General features: G+C 41.0%; 1 protein-coding gene across 1 annotated transcript in view; it reads left to right on the forward strand.

The window, feature by feature from the left end:
• Positions 1 to 19,291, forward strand: part of ITPRID1 (ITPR interacting domain containing 1) — a 33,734-nt gene extending 14,443 nt beyond the window's left edge. Inside the window, exons 7-12 of the mRNA XM_088521383.1 lie at positions 11,133 to 11,218; positions 11,503 to 12,954; positions 15,781 to 15,908; positions 16,714 to 16,825; positions 17,634 to 17,984; positions 18,880 to 19,291. Of these exons, the coding sequence (XP_088377509.1) occupies positions 11,133 to 11,218; positions 11,503 to 12,954; positions 15,781 to 15,908; positions 16,714 to 16,825; positions 17,634 to 17,984; positions 18,880 to 18,936 (2,186 nt within the window). The 3' untranslated portion in view covers positions 18,937 to 19,291. The remainder of the gene's footprint in view (positions 1 to 11,132; positions 11,219 to 11,502; positions 12,955 to 15,780; positions 15,909 to 16,713; positions 16,826 to 17,633; positions 17,985 to 18,879) is intronic.
• The last annotated feature ends 426 nt before the right edge of the window (positions 19,292 to 19,717 follow it).

Raw genomic sequence — 19,717 nt, forward strand, 5'->3', positions numbered from 1 at the left:
AATGTAAGTTACTCCCAGATGTTTTTTTTCCGTACAGTGAGATTTCTTGTCTGGATTGCATCACTCATTGCTTAGCTCTGCCATCCCCCTCAAGGAGGAAATAGCATACAGCTTCAGCTCCTGTATGCTTCAAACGGAATCTGGGCTAGAAAGGGAAAAGGAAAAACAAAGTTCCATAAAACAAACATGTCTGTAGAAGCCTGAGGAGAGAAGCTACCTTTACAGCAGTTTTATCTTCCATGGGGGCCCTGTGCAAAGGAGACATATGCCACCTTCAACCGATTTATGCTCCCTCTATGCTTTCATGATGCTGTAATCTACAGCTGTTGCCATCTTCTGCCTATGAACAACATAAAGACCTTGTCCTTCCCTTTTCTGTTCTTAAAGGACTTGTAATTAAGAGCATGAGGCTTCATAGAAGCTCTATCACTTCTACCCATGTTGTAATCTGAGGAAGTCTAACACGTCCTGCCTGTGGGTAGGACGAAGGCCTGTTGTCCCAGAAATAAGCAGAAACTGTCAGGAAGCAGTGACTGAGGGGAAAGAAGGGCAAGCTATGAAATGATGAGTCTTAAAACCTTCCTGCAACTTCTGCCTGTTCAAAAACATCGTAAGTTGTCCGGTCTCCTGCCAGAAATGGAACTCATATTGGCAGCTCTTGAGAATGCCCTGTCTGCCTCCTACCTTTGTCACAGTTGTCCTGGATGCATCTTACATACAGGCATATATTGAAATTCAGCAATGCATGTAAAGAGGGAAGACCCAGGAAGTGGTGGAGCCGTGTTCACCAGGACAGGAGCGAGACTGGCAGCACACAGAGAGATCTGAGACTTTAGAAAATCGCTGCGCAAAGGCCTCTAGGAAGTTGTACCACCTGCTACCAGTGTCTGGAAGCCCTGCCCACAGCCCTGGGGTCTGGGCAGCTTTGGAGAACTTTGGGGGTTGTATGACTTTCAGTAAGCACATTCTTAAAAGTCATTGCACATTTCTAACATTTCATTGCACATATGTGTCACATTTTAGGTCCTGCTGCAGCAGGCTGATTCATCCTAGTGGGAAAGGATATACACACACCACATACTTAAGGCAGATGGCCTGGTGCAAGTTATAAAGCCTGCTGTTGTTTAACTCTTAGGAGAAAAAAAATGAAATGAAATACTTTAAGTATCCAGGGGGACAACCAAATACTTCAACAACCAAGTAGTTTGAGAAATGGATTTAAATTAACAACTATGGGCTTTAAAACCAGAAAGATTCTGAAATGAAATCTGGTTGTCCTGAAGTCTCTGAGGTCCTGGAAAAGAGGCCTTTTCTAGGATTTTCTCCTCTGCCTTTTCTTCCCACGCCTCAGCAGCACATAGCAGGATCAGTGTCTTGCCTGTGCACAGTCATTGATCTCCATAATGCTCTACTAACTGTGTCATTTGACAGCCTGACCTTTTGAACTTTAAATTTTGCTATAAAAGTCATAGTCCCAAACTCATATGCATCACAGACTTCAGTGCTTCTTTGTAAGAACATATTTACTCCTTTTGATGGTTCTATATTTCCTTGCTCTTAGGAGTAAAGAACAGCTCTTGTGAGAGAGGGATGATTCTGCCTGTTCTCAGAGACATCTGCAAGAAAGGTGCTATCTTGGGCACCTTTTTATGCTCTAGAGAACTTTCCTCTTAATGAGAAATTTAATTCCTGACCCATATATTTTACACATACTTGCCAACTCTTGACTGAAGCTTTGAATTTCTCTTCTGGAAAATATCACTGACAAAGAGAGGTGGTCTTACTAAGCCTGAAGTTCTTGGCTCCTTGAAACACAGCTTAAGGGATATTATCATGATAATAGAGCTTTTAACTAACTGGCTGTTGATCTCCACAAAGTACCACCAAAAAGCCAGAAACCCATTCTGTCCTCACAATTGCTTTGGACACTATTAACCAGGCATAAGTTGCAGGACCTAGCAAGAACAGAGGAGTTCTTCACTCACTCTTCTCAGAGCTGATTTATTGGAGTGCCTGGAAACCTCCTTCTCTTTCATGAGGTACTCTCAGTTTCAGAGAGCCCTACAAGGCTCACTGCAATCACTTGTTTTTTATTCATTATCTCCGTGCAGCTGCTACTGGGAGAAGCTGTGATGTAACATGATCTACAGTGTAGGCTGATGACATTCAGCTCTACCTCTCATTTTCATCAGAAGCAGACACAACCATTGCCCGTCTCTCCCAACATTTGGCAGCAGCATGAATCTGAATTAATGACAGTTGGCTGAAGCTCAGTTCAAATAAGATGGAAGTGCTACTGACTCTCAAGGAAAGGAGGAGGAGGACCTGGCAAAGTTTGAAGCTGTTTCATCAACTGAAGAAAGATAAAAGACCATTGTCAAAGTGATTGCAATTTCAGGTTTTGACTGGATTCATCACTTCTCCTAACCTCCCAGTCTGCAGAAACATCGTTTATCATAGATAACTGCCTACAGTGTACTCTCTTTTCCTGTCAAATTCAGCTCTTAGATTACTCACTTATACTTTTATCATTTCTAGGACAGTGTGTTCTTGTGCAGGACAGGCAGGAAACAATCAGAAGCTCTGGCTAGCAGCTGCATAATTCCCAAGAGCAGCTTTTTGCAGGAGCATGTTCATTGTTCTCCGTGATAAGTGTGTGGTATTCACGATGTTGACCTGTATTGTCAAAGCCTGATATGACTTTCATCCCCAGATGTTTTAGATACTTCATGTAGCTCCAGCCAACCTACTAGAGGGACTTCCAGAGGAGTTTCTGGAGCTATGGACCAAATTGTCCTGGAGCTATTCCTGATAAGGACAAAGGTGGAGTCTTCTGAATGGTATACTTGTGCCCTGAAGTTCACAAATTAAGTTCTGGGCTCTCTCAACAGGCACAGGATGATTCACTAATGCTAGTCAAGAAATTATACCCTTTTTTGTAATGTAAAAGGGGCTACTTTCCTTGTCCATTTTCATCTATGATTGGTGGGAGGAGGGAATGAGAATTTAAAAACATTAAAATGTTTTTTAGATTCATTAATAAAGATCTCAATAGAATATTTTCTTCTAATTCAATTCTTTCCATTTTTTTTTTCTATAAATGAGCTGTGGACAATCTGTAATGAGTGAGAGAGTGAGCCAGCCAACCCACCCACCAGGCCTAGGCATTTCACAATGGATTATATTTATACCTGCTGTCGCAGCGCTGACTGTAGCATACAGCAGATGTACTGCAGCTAGTTTTAAATCATTAAATATGTGCCCTAGCTTTAAAACACACTGGTACATAGTGTGTATATCAGTAGCTGTCTAGCCACAGCACAGGAATCCGAGTGCGGCCCACCTCACGCTACTTCGCAGACAGGTTTTGCAGCCTGGGCAGAGCTCCAGGCTGCTGTGCTCAGCCTGCTGGCTCTACTACACTATACAGTGAACTATACTATAGAGCGAATTTTAAGGCAAATACTTTGCTGAGAGTTGCTATATAACTCCTTTATCCTCAGGTGCTTTGGAGGAGAGTGATCGAGGCTGAATAGCTCTCGGTCCCAGCAACCGTGAGCAGTTATCACGGGTGATAGATGTAGAATTGCTATTTGTGTTGTGTTCCTGGCCAGTGCAGTTTTTATGTTTAATGTTCCGCACTGTAGTTACCTCAAATGTTAGTAGCTGATATTTGGAAAGCACATAGGTCTGTGTCTTTGCAAAGAGACTTAGGCACCTTAGAAGAGTGTGCGGCTGGGCTGGAGGCAGTAAAGCACAGTACATGCACTCCCTTGGGCTACACATGTGTCTCCTCACAGTGGCTTGACACAGCAGGACCCCATAAGGAGCAGTGTAGAAAACTGCAGACTGAACATGGAGATGAAGCAAAATGTAGATAGCTACATCATATGACATGTATGCCACACACCTTTCATTTCTTCTGGCCCTGTCACAGCCCATCAGGGTCCAGTTTATGTGATCAAAGAGTGGAGAGTTTTTCCCTTAATCTGGAATAACGGTGAGTTTTTCCCAACAAAAAGGAAAGTATGCCTGAAGTCTTACTTGTGTTATCTAGGCTAACTGGAAGAAAAATACTCTAAACTGGGTAAAAGTTGAGGTAACAGGGTTTTGCTAGGCATAAAGAAATACTCTGAGGTATATTTCTTATACTCTTTAGTATAAGGATAGTATTTCAGATACCCTCAAGATTTCCGATTGTTTTGTAAGCTCCTTAGGACACAGACTGTTCTTTTGTTTCATTCATACGGCACCGGTCAGCTTGGTATGGCACAGTGAATAATAGAATCTGATTTATGTTGATATTTTAAAAATATTTTTACCCACCATACTAAGATGTTTGCCACAAAACTTCAGTTCAAAGATAGCATGAAATACACACATTTCTTAGCTATACTCAATTTTGAATAAGAATAGGAAACTCTGCTGTAGCTGCTGCATTTTGGAGTTTCATTATTTGCTTTCATATAACATGACTTTCTAATAAGATGATTTATCTAATTGTTGCTATAGTGTCATTGTAAAATAAAATCTGCAGGATACTAGTTAAAGCTCTAGTTTGTGCAGGCCTTTGGAAAATTAAATCTGTGGTTTATGTGCTGCTGCCATCTGGCGATCTTTCTCCTAAAATGCTGTGTATGACTGAGACCAAGTGTAGAGAGGGGTCCCTCCTGCGGCATTACTCCAGTGAGATCTAAGTGTTTTTAGACTGATACCTCTTACAAGACAAACTGTAGAACTGTACATTGTGTCTGGTTAGAAAACAAACACAAACCAGATATTTTTTACCTTAGTTAGCTTGTTATCATCATTTCTGCAATGTGGAAACTGCATCAGTGCTATAGAAAGCTGAACTGTGAACTATGAACTACCGCCCATATTAAAGGAGGACAACACAGTTGGGTGAGGAGTGCTGAATATGAAGCAGACTTTTTTTGGAACACTAAAGCAGGATCAAGTTTTGTCTCATACGTGGGTGCTGAGTGTTCCTCTTCTGTCAAACATCATTTTTTTTATTCTTCTAATTCAGCAAAATTCAGTGGACTTTGCGAAGTCCCCTGTTCTGGATAGCATCACATGCAAGGGGTTCTTTGCTATTAGCCCTGAGTATACATAGAGTGGATAGGTACCCAAGACAAACCCATTTCTGTTCTTTTCTGTCCTATGACAGAAGTTCTCGATTTTTTTTTTCCTTTGTGGTGTTGCCAAGTTTTAGAGGATCAGTGCCTGCAAGGCTTCCATTCCCTTCTGCTAGAGCTGTAAGTGCTGAGCAGTTTTGGTGGACAGAACATTTTTAATTTGTGATGCCTGCCTTTGAGAAGTAAATCACAGGAAATCCAGTGTTTGTTCAGTTCTGGCACTTCCACAAACATGGCAGGACCTTCCTCTCACCATCTTTCTTACTTCAGTGGAATTTCCATTCAACAATTAGACTTGTAAGTGTTTTTTTAAGCCCAATTCAGTGAGGTGCTTATGTGTGTATTTAACTCAGGGCATGGGAGTAGTTCTGTATGCATAGACTTAAGGCTTCTGTATGCATAGACTTAAGGATCTAATTTCTTTGCTGAATTTAGTATATTTGAGCTGTAATGACGCTAGTGCCTTGAGAGTTTTGTGTGAGAGATTGCAAAATGCCTTTGTTTATACAGCTAAGTATAATTCAGAATAAGTCCTTCTGCCTTTCCCCCCCCCCCCCTTACAACATACCTGATTACATTGAGACTCTCTTGCATTGCTTAGTTCCATGTATATTCTAGAAACATTTTCAATGTCTAGGAACATTTAAATAGCTACAGAAATATTTAAAAGATTGACAGCATTGCTAGGTTGTAATTGGCCTTCCTCTCTGTCCTACAATAGGATGAGCAGTCTAAATTTAAAATTTAGGTTTCCACGAGTGTTCTTGCATTTGAAATTTTTGTGTCTAAGCTTCCCCATACTCAAAAGATACAGAAAACAAAATCAACAGTATAGAAAATTCAACAGCAATGTATCAAAAGACATGCATGTGGTATTATTTATAATCAATGTAGTAGTCCTCTAGGTGTCTTTTGTGGGTTGCACATATTCTCTAGGCTAAAAACCATAAAGAAGTTGTGCTGTTTGCAGCCAAATCAACAGAAAACCAGCTGCAGAGTTTTCAGAGGCGCCCAGAACTGCACTCCAACACTTTTCTTTTTTTAAAAAAAAAATTAATTAGGGAATATCCCTTCTTTAGTCATAAATCTAGGAACCCAATAGTTTCTGAAAGTTCCTGCACTGAAAGCTGCTGAAAATTGAAGTGACTGTATGGCCATGCAAATAAGTAGAGAATTTCTTAATGAAATTGGACTGATCAACTATAGGAGTGCAGAACTTTATGGGACTTGGAAAGCATATGCCTTCTTTTATGATACAAAATGGAGCAGAAACCTGATTAATAAGTGCCTCTGACCTATTTTTATTTAAAATTCAGACAGAACAGAAATGGGATGCAGCAGCTAAACTATCCCAGTTCAATTAGCACGGAAAGGCGAAGAGCCAAGGTTTTCCTCACCAAGGTCTTCAGGGGCAATTCTCAGGTTTCCTTTTTCCAGCATAGCCAGATGTACTTTCCGCACAGGGCTCAGAGTTGTAATTTTTAGCTCATAGTTGAATACTGGTCTGTGTCTCTATTTCTTCTCCAAACGTACTTTATCTTCCCTTCGTGCGATGCTCTGCATGCATTTGCAGAATCTCTACAGGTTCGTGTGTCTCCACACACTAGGAGAACTGAGTACAGCTATATGAATAATGGATATTTTGGTTCAGTGGCTGAACCAAATGATAGGGGAAAAATGTGATTTGGGTAGACTAGAAATTAAAACACTTTTGCTTAATGTTCAAGTGATTTAACCCATTTTTGTACCTCTCTCCTTCAAATGAAAAAAATGCAGTTGCTTTCAGAAGGAAAGCACATTTGAAAGCCAATAGCAGGAGCATTTTAAAAATGCCAAAGTGAAGTATGTACATTTTTAAACTCCCCTTCTCCCAGTCTTTTTGGCCAACTTGAATCCCACTCGAAACCAGTCCTTCAGTGCATCAAAAAATGAGTGATCGTCACTGTGAATAAGTTGTGCCTCTACTCGCACAGACATGGGTGATCCCAGCAACTGCTCGGAGTGCTTAGATGTTAATCTGTATATATCAAATTGCCAGCATCCAGTTTGGGCATTTTCAAAAGCCTGGTAGTTAGAAGAATTTCTGCTGGGAGGTGTAGTTTAAGCCTGCTTTGGACCCCCACAAAGAGCTCTCCTGACAGAAACTTGAGCTACGGTTATCCTCACTGGGTATCACAGCTACCAAGACAAACTATTCTGTTACCACTGGCAAACAATTAACATTATTGAAAAATTCACAAAGGAAGAAACTCTGTTCCTCACCAGGACAGCATCAGGTATGGTCTGATTTTAAAGCAGACTGATCTTCCTTCCCAAGCACTTTGATAATCTCTTCACAGGATTTTAACTCACCTTGAGTTGGAGGGCTATTATAATATTTACTAAGTCTTTTTTTTCTCTTATGCAGACTTCCACTGAAATCAAGGGAATTTTGACAGACTTTGAATGAAGTGAGTGTCTCAGAGTCAGAAGAATACGAGGGAGAAAATTTCATCTTTTAAAGCTCATTTATCCTCGTGTGTAACTTCTAGAGTGTCTGGCGCATTGGGTAGGATCTGGCACATCAGTGTTGGATCTAATGATTTAATTAGGCATCTGAATGTAGCTGGAAAAGATCCATAATATGGCCCCTCAGAGACATTGCTTTGCATTGACCATATGGGGAATTTAAGCCTTTACTCCGAGAGGACTAGTTCATTAGACACCTACTATGTCGGTACATACAATGTGGATGCCTAACTTAGATGAAGCTGATTTCACCATCAGTGATTTGGTTGAACTATGCTTGACATAGTTCTCCTGCTAAACATTTCTCCTCTTTTGCAAATTTCTATTTTGATTACAGTAAAACTGTAGAAGTTGGATTCATACTCAGAATGGTCACTAAATCCTTTCATATACTATTTTTAAATAAACACACAGCCAGCCTTTCAGGTTTGGGGCATAATTTATGTACATATTTTGCACAGTTAATTGCGAAGAGTCATGGTGGCACATGTCGCATTTACTTCTGGGAAAGTCCAAGAAGAAGAAACATGGATGTTTTTCTATAGCCTGATTGTAATTATATTAACTTAGCTGCAGAGTTTTAATTCAGGCTTTTATGTTTCTCATTTTGCCTATTGACCATCCCGAACTTCACTTCCTCATATATTTTGGGTAGTGGTTTCAATACACAAACCATATTGACTGCATAGTGGGAATAGGTTAATCACATTTATTGCAATAAATGGCCTGGTTATAACTGTTTGATTTTGACCAGATCAGAAGGTGAATTATAACAGTGAATTCTAACAGCACTACTCTTCCATTGAAAGTTAATATTTTTTTGTTTCCCACATGTAATTTCCAGCAGCATCCCAGCTACTTTGGTATATGCATGTATAATCAGGCATGTTAAAACCCCAAGTGAAAAGATAACAGTCTTCTAATTCTGCCAACTTCAAAAATTAAAGGTCAACTGTTACGACTATTGTATCCTATAATGGAGGGCCTTTCTTTTAAAGGGTATTATTTTAAGCCCATAAGTGATTGGAACTACAGCAGCTGAAACATATCTACTTTTCAAAAATTTTCTAAGCCTTTAACTGTTTCTTCATTTTTATTTATGAAAAACTATAGGCCAGACTGACATACTGGAAGCAACAGCTGGCTAAGATGCAAAGGGTAATTGAAACAGCTTTAACAAAAGTTTAGAGAATCTGTAGAGCAGTGTCCCTGGAGGAGAAAATGAACCATTATGTTGTTTATGGGAGACTGCAAGGATGAGTTTTGAGTCCACCCACAAAACAAGCATTTTTCAACAACCTCACTGCAAATGATGTGATGTGTGAGATGTGGAGGAATTTCTCAGCAAAAGAGGAAAAAGTAAGGCACCCTTGTGCTGATGACAACACCAGCGCTGACGATGCAAAAAAAAAAAAAAATTCAAATACATAACACAGAACTATCATAGAATGCTTAAGGTTGGAAGGGACCTCTAGAGGTCATCTAGTCCAACCCCCCTGCACACGCAGGGTCACCTAGAGCACGTGGCACAGGACTGCATCCAAGCGGGTTTTGAAGATCTCCAGAGAAGGAGACTCCACAACCTCTCTGGGCAGCCTGTTCCAGTGCTCTGCCACCCTCACTGTTAAGAATTTTTTTCCTTAAGTTCTTGTGGAACTTTTGGTGCTTGAGTTTCTGCTGTTTCCTCCAGTTCTATCAGTGGCCACCACTGAAAAGAGGCCAGCACCATCCTCCTCACTGCCTCCCTTGAGGTACTTATAGACACTGATCAGATCCCCTCTCAGCCTTCTCTTCTCCAGGCTGAACAGGCCCAGCTCCCTCAGCCTCTCCTCGGAGGGCAGATGTTCCAGGCCCCTGATCATCCTTGTAGCCCTGTGCTGGACTCTCTCCAGCAGCTCCACGTCCCTCTTGTACTGTGGAGCCCAGAACTGGACACAACACTCCATACCATGGCCTCACCAGGGCTGAGTAGAGGGGCAGGATCACCTCCCTCGACCTGCTGGAGACGCTCTTCTTAATGCACCCCAGGATCCCATTGGCCTTCTTGGCCACGAGGGCACACTGCTGCCTCATGGTCAACTTGTTGTCCGCCGTGACGCCCAGGTCCTTCTCTGCAGAGCTGCCCTCCAGAAGGTCGGTCACCAGCCTGTGCTGGTGTCTGGGGTTATTCCTCCCTAAGTGCAGGACTTTGCACTTGTCTTTGTTGAATTGTGTAAGATTTCTCACTGCCCAGCTATCCAGTCTGTAAGATCATGAGATCGGATTTTGATTTTACAATTGCTGCCTGTAAATAGATAAAAAAACTGTGTGATTTTCATTAATAGTTGTTCAAGGTAGATTTAATAAAGTCGGTAGTTTGCTAATGTGAACAGATGTTTTTTGTATCTCATAATCCTACAAATAAGTAGTAGTAATTCAGGTCTCAGAACTGCGTGGTGAATTGTCCTATTTTCATGGATATAACCAGCATAGAAAAAGACTTTAAGAGCAGAGTTCAACAGCAATTTCAAATGTAAGCAACAAGAGAAGAAGTGTACTAGCATACTGAAGTCTCTGTCTCTTTCCTTCCTTCCCCCAACAATCTCCCTCTTTCTGCTCCCCACAACTCTATTTTTGTGAGTCATCTGATAATGAGGACATTAATGAAGGCTATCTGAAAATGCAAGATTTCCAAGGGCTGGGTATTACTGTGGTTTGTAGGATAACTGATGATTTACTATCAAGCACTTATGCTTTTAAAATGGGTTGTATTATATATATTCATGTGATTAGATAGCTGATGGAATTTGTTTTAATCCCAAGGGCAGGAGGGCAGGAGGTGACTGAGCTAGAAAGGAAGATGGTGTGGCTGCTAGATTAGAAGCCTCTGGAGTAGATGCACTGTATTCCCCTTGCCTTTATGTCTTGGCATGCAACCCTGCATTGCCTGTGCTTGTTACTGTGATTTCCTATTGCACCCCAAGGTAAAAACTCTGCAAAGATGATACCAGGTGCCTCAGTGTAGAGACAAATTGATCTGGGGCAAAAACAAGGCTGCTCTTCTTCCCTGCAGGAATCACCTGGTTGAATTAAGCCATTGAAACTGTGCAGGTGAGCAGCGTGACTGAGGTTTGGTTTGTGCCAGTTCCAACAATCAGCTGTCAGAAGTCAACATTTTTAGCTCAATAGTTGGCTGCTTTACAGGTTATTTATGCTCTGCCTGTTGTGTAGATAAATCAAATAAATGAAATATAAAGCTGTTGATCATAATGGAGGATAACTCAGTGCCCAGAGTTATATCAGTAGCTACCCTGAACACATTTTGTGACTTGTCCTGGTTGCAGCAAAATTGCTGGTTTCTGGGGAATAAGATCAGGAATATTTCTAGAAATGGAAAGTACACTGAAAGGAAGTAGGAACAGCACACACCTGTTTTGGTGTCTGCTCTGGTCTAGTATTGCTTTCTATCTTTCTCTCTCAATTTTTTCCTCCTTTTATTTTTCTCAGCAGAGGTGATGGTCACAAGAACAAATAGCTGCCAATCAGACAGCAGTGGATTTATGGAGGAGCTGCCAGAGCCTTCAGTTTTGCAAGTAAGAGTGGAACAGTAATCTTCAGTAGGTTCATGAAAACTCTATAACCCTGGAAAAAATAACATCAAAAAAAAATCATGGATGCATTAAAACTTCATAAAAGCCACCACAGTAATGTAGGATTTTGCAAGGTCACAAGCCTTATATTAAAAATATTATCATTAAAATCATTTAAAAAATGATTATTTGCTTCCTTTTATATAATAGATACTTACAGCATGATATTTACCAGTGTGATAGAACAAGTTCAGTATTTCTATGCCTCTCTTTTCCTTTTCTTCCAGAATGCATCTTTGTCAGGAAAGATAAATCTTAGCTCTGATACCCACAATCAACAAATGGCTCTGTCATATAGCACAGAGCTTCCTATGTTAAATCAAAATTTTCAAGAAAAAACAGAAGGTTGCATCTCCAAAGCTTTCATGACAGGTTTGACAGTATCTAGACCAATGAGAGTGTGCAGTGACAAGGGAGAAGAAACCTGTCTTCTACTAACTGCAGAAGATTGCCAACATCAGATCTGTGACACTGGGCCACTGAGTTTTGCCCAAAAAATGTCATGTGATGTGGTCAAGAGAGAAGAAAAAAATGGAATTGAGAAGCCAAAAAAAGAGGAGTACATAAGAGAGCATACTCCTTGTTTTGCGACAGATAACCAGGATGAAGGAGATCCTGTCTCCTCAAAACTCCATTGTCAGTTATATTGCAGTTCAGGACATAAAAATATGAATGTAACCTTCACTGAACAAAGTGACACCAACCCTGAGATTGCCAGTGAAAGAAAGGTCAGAGTTGAAGAAGAAAGTGAGAGGTGTCTGACAGAAAAGGATTTTGGAACTGCATGTCATCAAAATGCCCGGGGAGGTCCTTCAGAACATGCGAAAGGAGAGTGGTGGAGAATGGAAGTGGTCGGTGAGGATGGTCCCCTTCTCGCAGGGAATGAAGTGACAAATGGACAGAGGTTCTGTAAAACAGATGCTAATTCAAGACATATGAGGTTCTCTTTTGAAAGAGGGCTCCCAGAAATACCTTGGCAGGGCCCATCAATGCCCAGAGAAAGCAGTGCTGTTCCCAGGTCTCCTCAGAGACCTCAGATCCCTCTCTCTTGCCAAGCAGAAGGGTCTGGGTTAAGTTCTTCTGAAAATAGAGAGACTAGCAGCATAGGGGAGATACAGTGTGCTAGCAAATCAACAAAGGAAACCAGCATCCAAAACAGTGAAACAAATGCTGGGCCTCTGAAATCTGTAACTGTCCAGATGTCTTCAAGGCTGGATTTCACTTCAAAGATGAAGTACGCAGGGCAGAATGCTCCTTGCAGTGAGAGCCCTGCTAGGGACCGTGCTGTGGACTTCTCCGAGGTATTAGTTCACTGTTCTGAGGGCAGCCTGAAGCAGACCACCGAAACCTCCAGTCAAACTGACATCCCTACCAGGAAGAGCAGGCAGCTCCCCCTACTTCCTCCGCCCTGTCGCCGCCTCATGAAATCAGCCTCTCTTGACACCGTGTTTTGTGGCCAATATGGATTGTGCTACAAGGGTGAAGCATCTGGAGCTTGGGGCAGCCAGGCCAATCACTGCTGTCGCTGCTGCCACCGCTGCTGCTGCCTGAGGACCTTCCTTACAGCCATTTCTCCGCAGTGCCCCATGGGCTGCTGTTCAAACCATGCTGCCACGGAGCTGCAGCTTTGGAAAACACTGGTGCTCCTGCAGGAAACTGCAATACGAAATTTCTCACCAGTAAGTATATTTCTTCATATAAGAGTGTGTGGAAGGCTGGCACGCATATGTGCCACAAACCTTTCCCTCTGCACTCGTGTTGCATTTGTTGCTTTAGTCAGGTGTATCTTGGGAACTCACTGAAGGAACTGGGAAATAGGCATTCCCTTCTGGACAGAGATGGCAAACGCATCTTTATTTATTCAGGTTTACTAGGCTTCTTATTTTAATAACCTATGTACATCAGTCCAGCTCAGTCTTAAAATGGTTAATAGGAATTGGGTAATAAAGTTTGCTGATCAAATTAAGAGCTAAGAGTCAGTTCACAGCATGAGATTCAATAGATTCCTGTAAATCAGCTGAGTTACATTAACCTAATAACTTATGGGACTGCAGAAAATCTGATGCTATGCGACTTATTGAAATACTCTTTTACTCTGAAGTTTTCATTAAACTTAAAGTTGTGCTTAGATGTATATTTGCAGTAAAAGCACAGATGGCAAAAAGTCACCAGGTTTTTGAATTTTTGAAAGAATAGGGTTTGAGAGGAAGAGAACCAGGAAAGGAGTCAGGAATGGCTTTTGTGTCCTAAGAAATAAATGTGGATTTGAGCTGCATATATCCTGATGATTTACAGAAGTTTCAAATTTTCTTCTTCCCTTTGTGCTTCTTAGTAGAATGAAATTAGAAATATTTACATACAGGGGAAGAATCACATGCAGGTTCCAGAAAGTGAAGCTGGTGTGTTTTATGCTGCTACATTATTGAATATAGAAATCTGCAATGTCCTTTCTTTGAATGGTACATGGCAAGACAGGTATTTTTCTGGATCTCTTGTTATTGCCACAAGATGGCAGTGAGTCAGTACCTTATGGCAGACTTGGAAGCCTTTTCTCATTGATTGACTATTACTTTATCACTCCTCTGACAGGGGCTAATGGTGATTTTTCTTCTCTAGTCTGTAGACAGGAAGTGTAGGAGGAACAGGCTTTGCACTGTAATGTCATCCAAGCTCTGTTCCATGAGATACAACTCCACATCCAAGCTACTCTGCAGCAAGGGAACCTGTGAATTTACTGATTATTAGTCACTTTTCAGAGATTTCTCCCATGCCTACTTGGTACTTTGCTTATATGAACTTCTACTGAGAGCAGTTCTCAGATTACTTCCCATTTATCAAGAGCATGCAAGTGGATTCTACCACTGCAGAGCAACTGCTAAACTTACCTTACGTGATATATATCTTACCTTAGGTGAGGTCCTGCCTGAAAGAACTCCTGAAACATTTAGTTTCTGCTCTGTCCCTGCTGAACTTAAACTTTAAGTCCTCTTTCTGTTCAGATTTGACAGTTGTAAGAAGAAATCGTTAAATCCTGTGCGGATGTGCTGCTTACTAGCAACCTAAGCAGTCTCACCTATGAGTCACCAAACTCAAAAGTATCAAAACTAAAGACTGTGGAGTGCGTGTGTGTTGGGATGGGAGGGAGGAGGAAGGAAATAAGCAATCAGCCACCACTTGATTTGAAGGTGCACATATCAAATCCGACTGCCTCAAAGGCATCTGCAATTGCAGATGACCTGACCTGCAGTGTTAAGAAAACTAGATGTGATCGATGTAGAGTGGAGACTGTGAGCGCAGCCTCTGCAGAAACAGGACTAGCCATGTGACCGGAGCTCTGATATAGCATATTGCTAGCAGGACCCATTTAACTCTAAAAACATGCTATCTCCTCTATCTGGAAATTACCCCATCAAAGCAACTATCAGTCTCTGAGTGGCCATTTCTGGTGCTATCCCATGGCAGTTGGAACCAGATTTTTCATTTACTGTTAAGGAACTGTTTCTCTCTGAGTCGGCAGGGCACCTGACATAGCTGCACTGAAATGGGGATTGAAAATGGGCGTTCTCAAATGCACTGAAGACATATTTTGACATCTAGTTAAAGCTAGTCTCAATATCCTTATCCTGATAGGGAAGACTTCCTTGTGTTTCAGGCTTTCGTGGGATTGAGAGGCAAATTGATGCGCACAAGCATGGCGAAACCATCAAAGCACATGATTTCATGGATCCAAAGAGATTGGGCGTTTTCATGCTTTGCACATGTAGTTCTTGTTCACTATCAATTACAGTGATCAGCAGTGAGGTGCAGGTTTCTACACTGCCTTCCTGTGACTTAAGAGACCAAAACCTTACAACATAGGAACATCCCAAACATCTACTTGCGCTGTAGATGTATATTTTTGGATGACAAAAAGTGCTTCCTTGCAGTGCTTAGAGGTACATCTGCAGTTGGTTAGATGAATCCAAATCCAGCTTTGCAAGTGGTATCAACCAAAAATGTATCAGCGTAGTATTTAGCAGAACCCATTATAGGAAATACTTTTTCTTCTTACAGTACTTGCACATCTTCTTATTTTTCTTTTCCAATGGCGTTTCTAACCTCCAGTGGATAGTTATTTAACTTATCATTAATCAAAAGCAACTCATTCTGCTCAAGTATAATGACTGGTGCCATGATGATAGTATCAAAATTTGTTCCATTGTGTTAGGTCTTCAATCAAAGTACTTTTCCTCTTCAGTGCCAAAAATGAAATTCTCCCTGACTTCAATAGGGCCAGAACTTCATCAAAAATTATTTAAAAAAATGTAGTAACTGCAATATAATGCACCTAGAACAACTCTCGGGGCATGCCATCTGGACTTCATGACAGCTGCTCACAGAGTCCCAGCTGCACAGTTAATAGAAGGACTCCCTGCCATTTGGGCCATCAGCTTGAAACATATCTGCACATGGAAGGGCTGAAAGGGAAGTGGTGAAATAGTGTCTCTTCTTGCTTTTCTATATAGTGTACCATCCATGAAATAGAAGTGATGAAGAGCTCCTGTCAGCAGTTCCTGGAGAAGCTGGATGAGATTGAACAGCACCAGACTGAACAGCAGGTTCTGCTCTCCAGTGCTTTGTCAGGCGAAGGAAGGTAATGGAAGCATGGCACACCTAAATCCAAAGTTAGCAACAGCAATATGGACATGTGCAATGTGTCTAGTCACTTGTGTTACCACAATGTTCTTGGTCAGTAAGATGCCACTGTGGGTACCTTGCAGGTGGAAGATTAATTTATTTTGCTGTGAGTTTTTGCCCTGAAGTAAGTATAGCTTCTCTCTACACTGTTCATTTTGAAGGTTAAGATTGCTCCACAGATGTAGGCTAGATTTGTAGTAGGAAATAGTTGTGTTTTGATAGCAGTAGGAATGCAGGAGCAGGTCTCATATGGCTGGAGCTTGGTATCACAGATGAATACAAGATTGGGGGAGGGAGGCAGGCTGATCTTTGATCAGAATCTGTGCCAAATCGGTCACTTTAAACCATGTTCTTAGTGCAATGATGCATAAGAATTTGAACTAGCTCTTCATGGACTCAGCCCAAGTTCACAGTGATTATTAAGAAACTTTATATATATATAAAAGTTACTAGAGAGCTTCCAGTCTTGGATTGGTTTTAAAGTAGGACATTTATGCAGCCTTGTGCATAAAAAGTAATAAATCAGAACTAATAAATCCACCCAGACTCAGGTTGGTTCTGTAACTACAAAATGCTAACTCTTACAATCAAGGGACTGGATGTTGAGTGGGCACAGAGCGTTATTCATTATTTTGTAAGCTATTTGGTAAACACGGACTGAACGAGCAACAGTGAGAGAGATATGGGTGTTAAGCTGAGGCTGAGGAAGAGGAGGGTGTCTGCTGCTCACATAAATGTGTGTTTTGCTGCTGTCTCTGCAGAGAGGAAAGAAGATACCTGCAACTTTTGAGGCAAGCTGTTCGTCAGGAGGTTGCAGAGCTGGAATTTCAGCTGAGTGATCGAGCTTGCCAGGTCAGGGAAGGCATTCTCATGGTACGTTGATGAAGTCAGTGCTCTGGGGTCGTGACAGCAGAGTTTAAAGTCTGTCCTGCTATTCAGTGCTTGAAGCGTTAAGGCTGACACAGAATAAATCTTTTGATACCGAAAAGAAGAGGTTTCTTGTCAACAGACAGTTTATGTCTTTGACCCTCTTTCTCCCTGACTATGTTGCTTGGACTATCACCAAGTGATAACTTTATGAAATTGACTGTATTCTACTCTGCTCTAAAAAGGTCACTTAGTGTCCAGAAGAAAATGGCAGGTAGTTAGCCCACATTATTGCTGATAAGCGGTTACTGATACTGGCTCTTTTCTGCACCAGCTTTCCACTTGTGGAGGAAAGGTAAAGAAATGCTCATCAGGAGACTAGTTATGTGTCTTTGATTTTTCCCTGAGAAGCTTGGGTTAGAGCAGCAGAGCACAAGAGTTCTCAAGGATCCTAGCTGTACCGCAGTATTTCCTCCAGTCTTCGATGGAATCTCCTCCAGGAAAAATCCACGTCACATCACAATAGCTGGATAATTCAAAGTGCTGGTCATATACTAGTGAATGAGGGTGAAAACTGCAACAACCATTGAAAGAAGTCCATTTGCAGATTCCCTATAGGCAGTTACTATCTGTTAGAATAAAATGTTCTTTCTCCTCTTTTTTATGGCAACATCTCATTTGACAAATACTGTGTGTCTTCTTTGGACCAAGATTGAGAAGCAGGCATGCTTCATATACTCTTGTGTATTCTGCTTGATTCTTTTTATTATATTTTTATTACCGCAATATGCTTTTCCTTCTATTTTCTCTGCAGCAGCTGGACCAATTACTAGTAGAACAATCCCATCTGTTTTCAGAGCTCGGACTCTCTGATTGGAAGGAAGAAAGAAATGCCCAGAATAAACAAGCGTTTCCAGATGCTCCTGATACTGTGCATCCTAGAAGTGGGTGCTCAGAAATGGTACTCCTAAGAGCTCCTAGCAGAAGCACAACAGCAGGCTCTCTCCCCACTTTGCAGCCAGGGATGCCTATAATGCAGTTTCCCATCAGGACAGCACTTGAGCCAGATTCAGTTGAGTCTGACCCACAAGAGCTCTCCACCAGTAAAAAGGAAATAAAAGGACAACTGAAGCCAAAAATGGACTTTAAGGCCTTTATGCACAACGTAAGAACCTGTTTTATTCTTGCCCCCCAAATTTTAAGTGGAAGGTATCACTGACTGCAGTGCAATTATGCTACTCTGTATCTCACTGTTACTACCAATATCAGGAGCTTTTCCTGCTAAGCAATGTGTTCGTCCCGAGGGAAGAGCCTGTGTACCAGTGAGCTTTCAGTCTGCATAGATGAAGCAGGCGAAGGCTGGGGCTGGACCTGCTTAGATATATCTCATTAAGTTGGTGGCAGTGGCTCAGAGGCTCCAAAGAGAAAGGCGTATAAATACATGGATGGTATCTGCATGGCTTGCTTGAACTTTGAGCACAACTGTTTGGGTAATTGATGTATTCACCCCTCTCTCCTACTGTGAAATTAGTAATTTATGTCTTCAATTTGCAAAGCCAATTAGCTGGTTCTACAAGGGCAGTAAAAGCAGTGAAATGGAAGGTTTGTCGTTTTTTCAGAGGAAATTTTAAGTCAGCATTTCTGACTGATCTGATCCAACAATGTAATCAAAAAAAAAAAAAGTCTGAAGTCTGCTGTTCTGTATATAAAATGTGTCTGAAAAAAGTGTGGCCCACCCTTTGAATGATTGATCATTCTCTTACGTGAAGGTCAAATTCTGCACGAACTTCATGAAAACACCCCTGGAGGAAATGCTCTTTATTGTGCCACTTTCCTGATTTATGTTGGTATTATCATTGATACTACCACGTACAATCATGTTCCTTAATTCACATTTCGAAAAAGAAGAACAATTACTAGTTAGGAAGAAGGAATTAAAGTTTTTCAATTCTTGTTTTATGATCTTCTGCATCCATTTTTTTTTTCCTCAAAACTGATCTTGGTCATTTTCTCAACAGACTAAAAAAATAATACTTTTTTTTTTCCTTTTTCTTTTCCAGCTGAAGAAATCATTCCGAAATTCTTTAGGTAATGACTCAGCAGAAGGAAAAGACTGATGGTAGAGAGACTGACGGATTTTGTTTTTAAGAGATGTAGCATTTTCCTGCAATGTGAGAAGAAATGAACAAAACATTGCATTATAGAATGTTCTAGTCACGGTAATATAATTTGCAATGAGGTGACTGTCCAGAAAGTGGGCACTTTTGAAAGATGGTCCAAAGAAAGGCACTATATATTTTGCTAGGGAGAGATTACAGAACTATTATACTCCTCTTGGCCATCATAATGGGCCTGTACAATGTCAAAGAAAAGGGGAGAGGGCATATTTTTATGAAGAAATTTATGAACTCGCATTCAGCCTAGGAAATATCTCTAGAAGATATTATCCTTATAGGCACTTATTTTAACACAGACCTTCAAAAAATATTAATTGTCAAGCCCGAACTGGCTTGTGTAGTTCTAGAATCTTCAGTTTTTAGCTGACTACTGAAAGCTAATCTGCCTCTGATTAATTTTACAATGACTGTATCCGCTGCCAGTATCAAATGAGAAACTCTCTGACAATTTATTAAATGTCAAACACACACTATGTTTAGTTAAACACCAAACTATTATTGTGGGTGGTCTCCTTATTGGCATCTTCATTTTCATATTTGCTCCATGTAAATTAATGAAAAACAAACAAAAAAACAACAGAGAGCCTAGAATTGCAAGATTTGTACATTACAAACCTTGAACATGAATGCTGTCTCAGTTTCCTGGGGAGTGCACAGACCCTGGATTCATGCAGAAAAAGAGTTGAGAAAATACTTCTCTGATTTGGATAACAGCAAAGAA

This window comes from Tinamus guttatus, unplaced genomic scaffold, assembly GCF_059628265.1.
Source record: "Tinamus guttatus ecotype Peru unplaced genomic scaffold, ASM5962826v1 Tinamus_guttatus_pri_ptg000119l, whole genome shotgun sequence".
NCBI lineage: Eukaryota > Metazoa > Chordata > Aves > Tinamiformes > Tinamidae > Tinamus > Tinamus guttatus.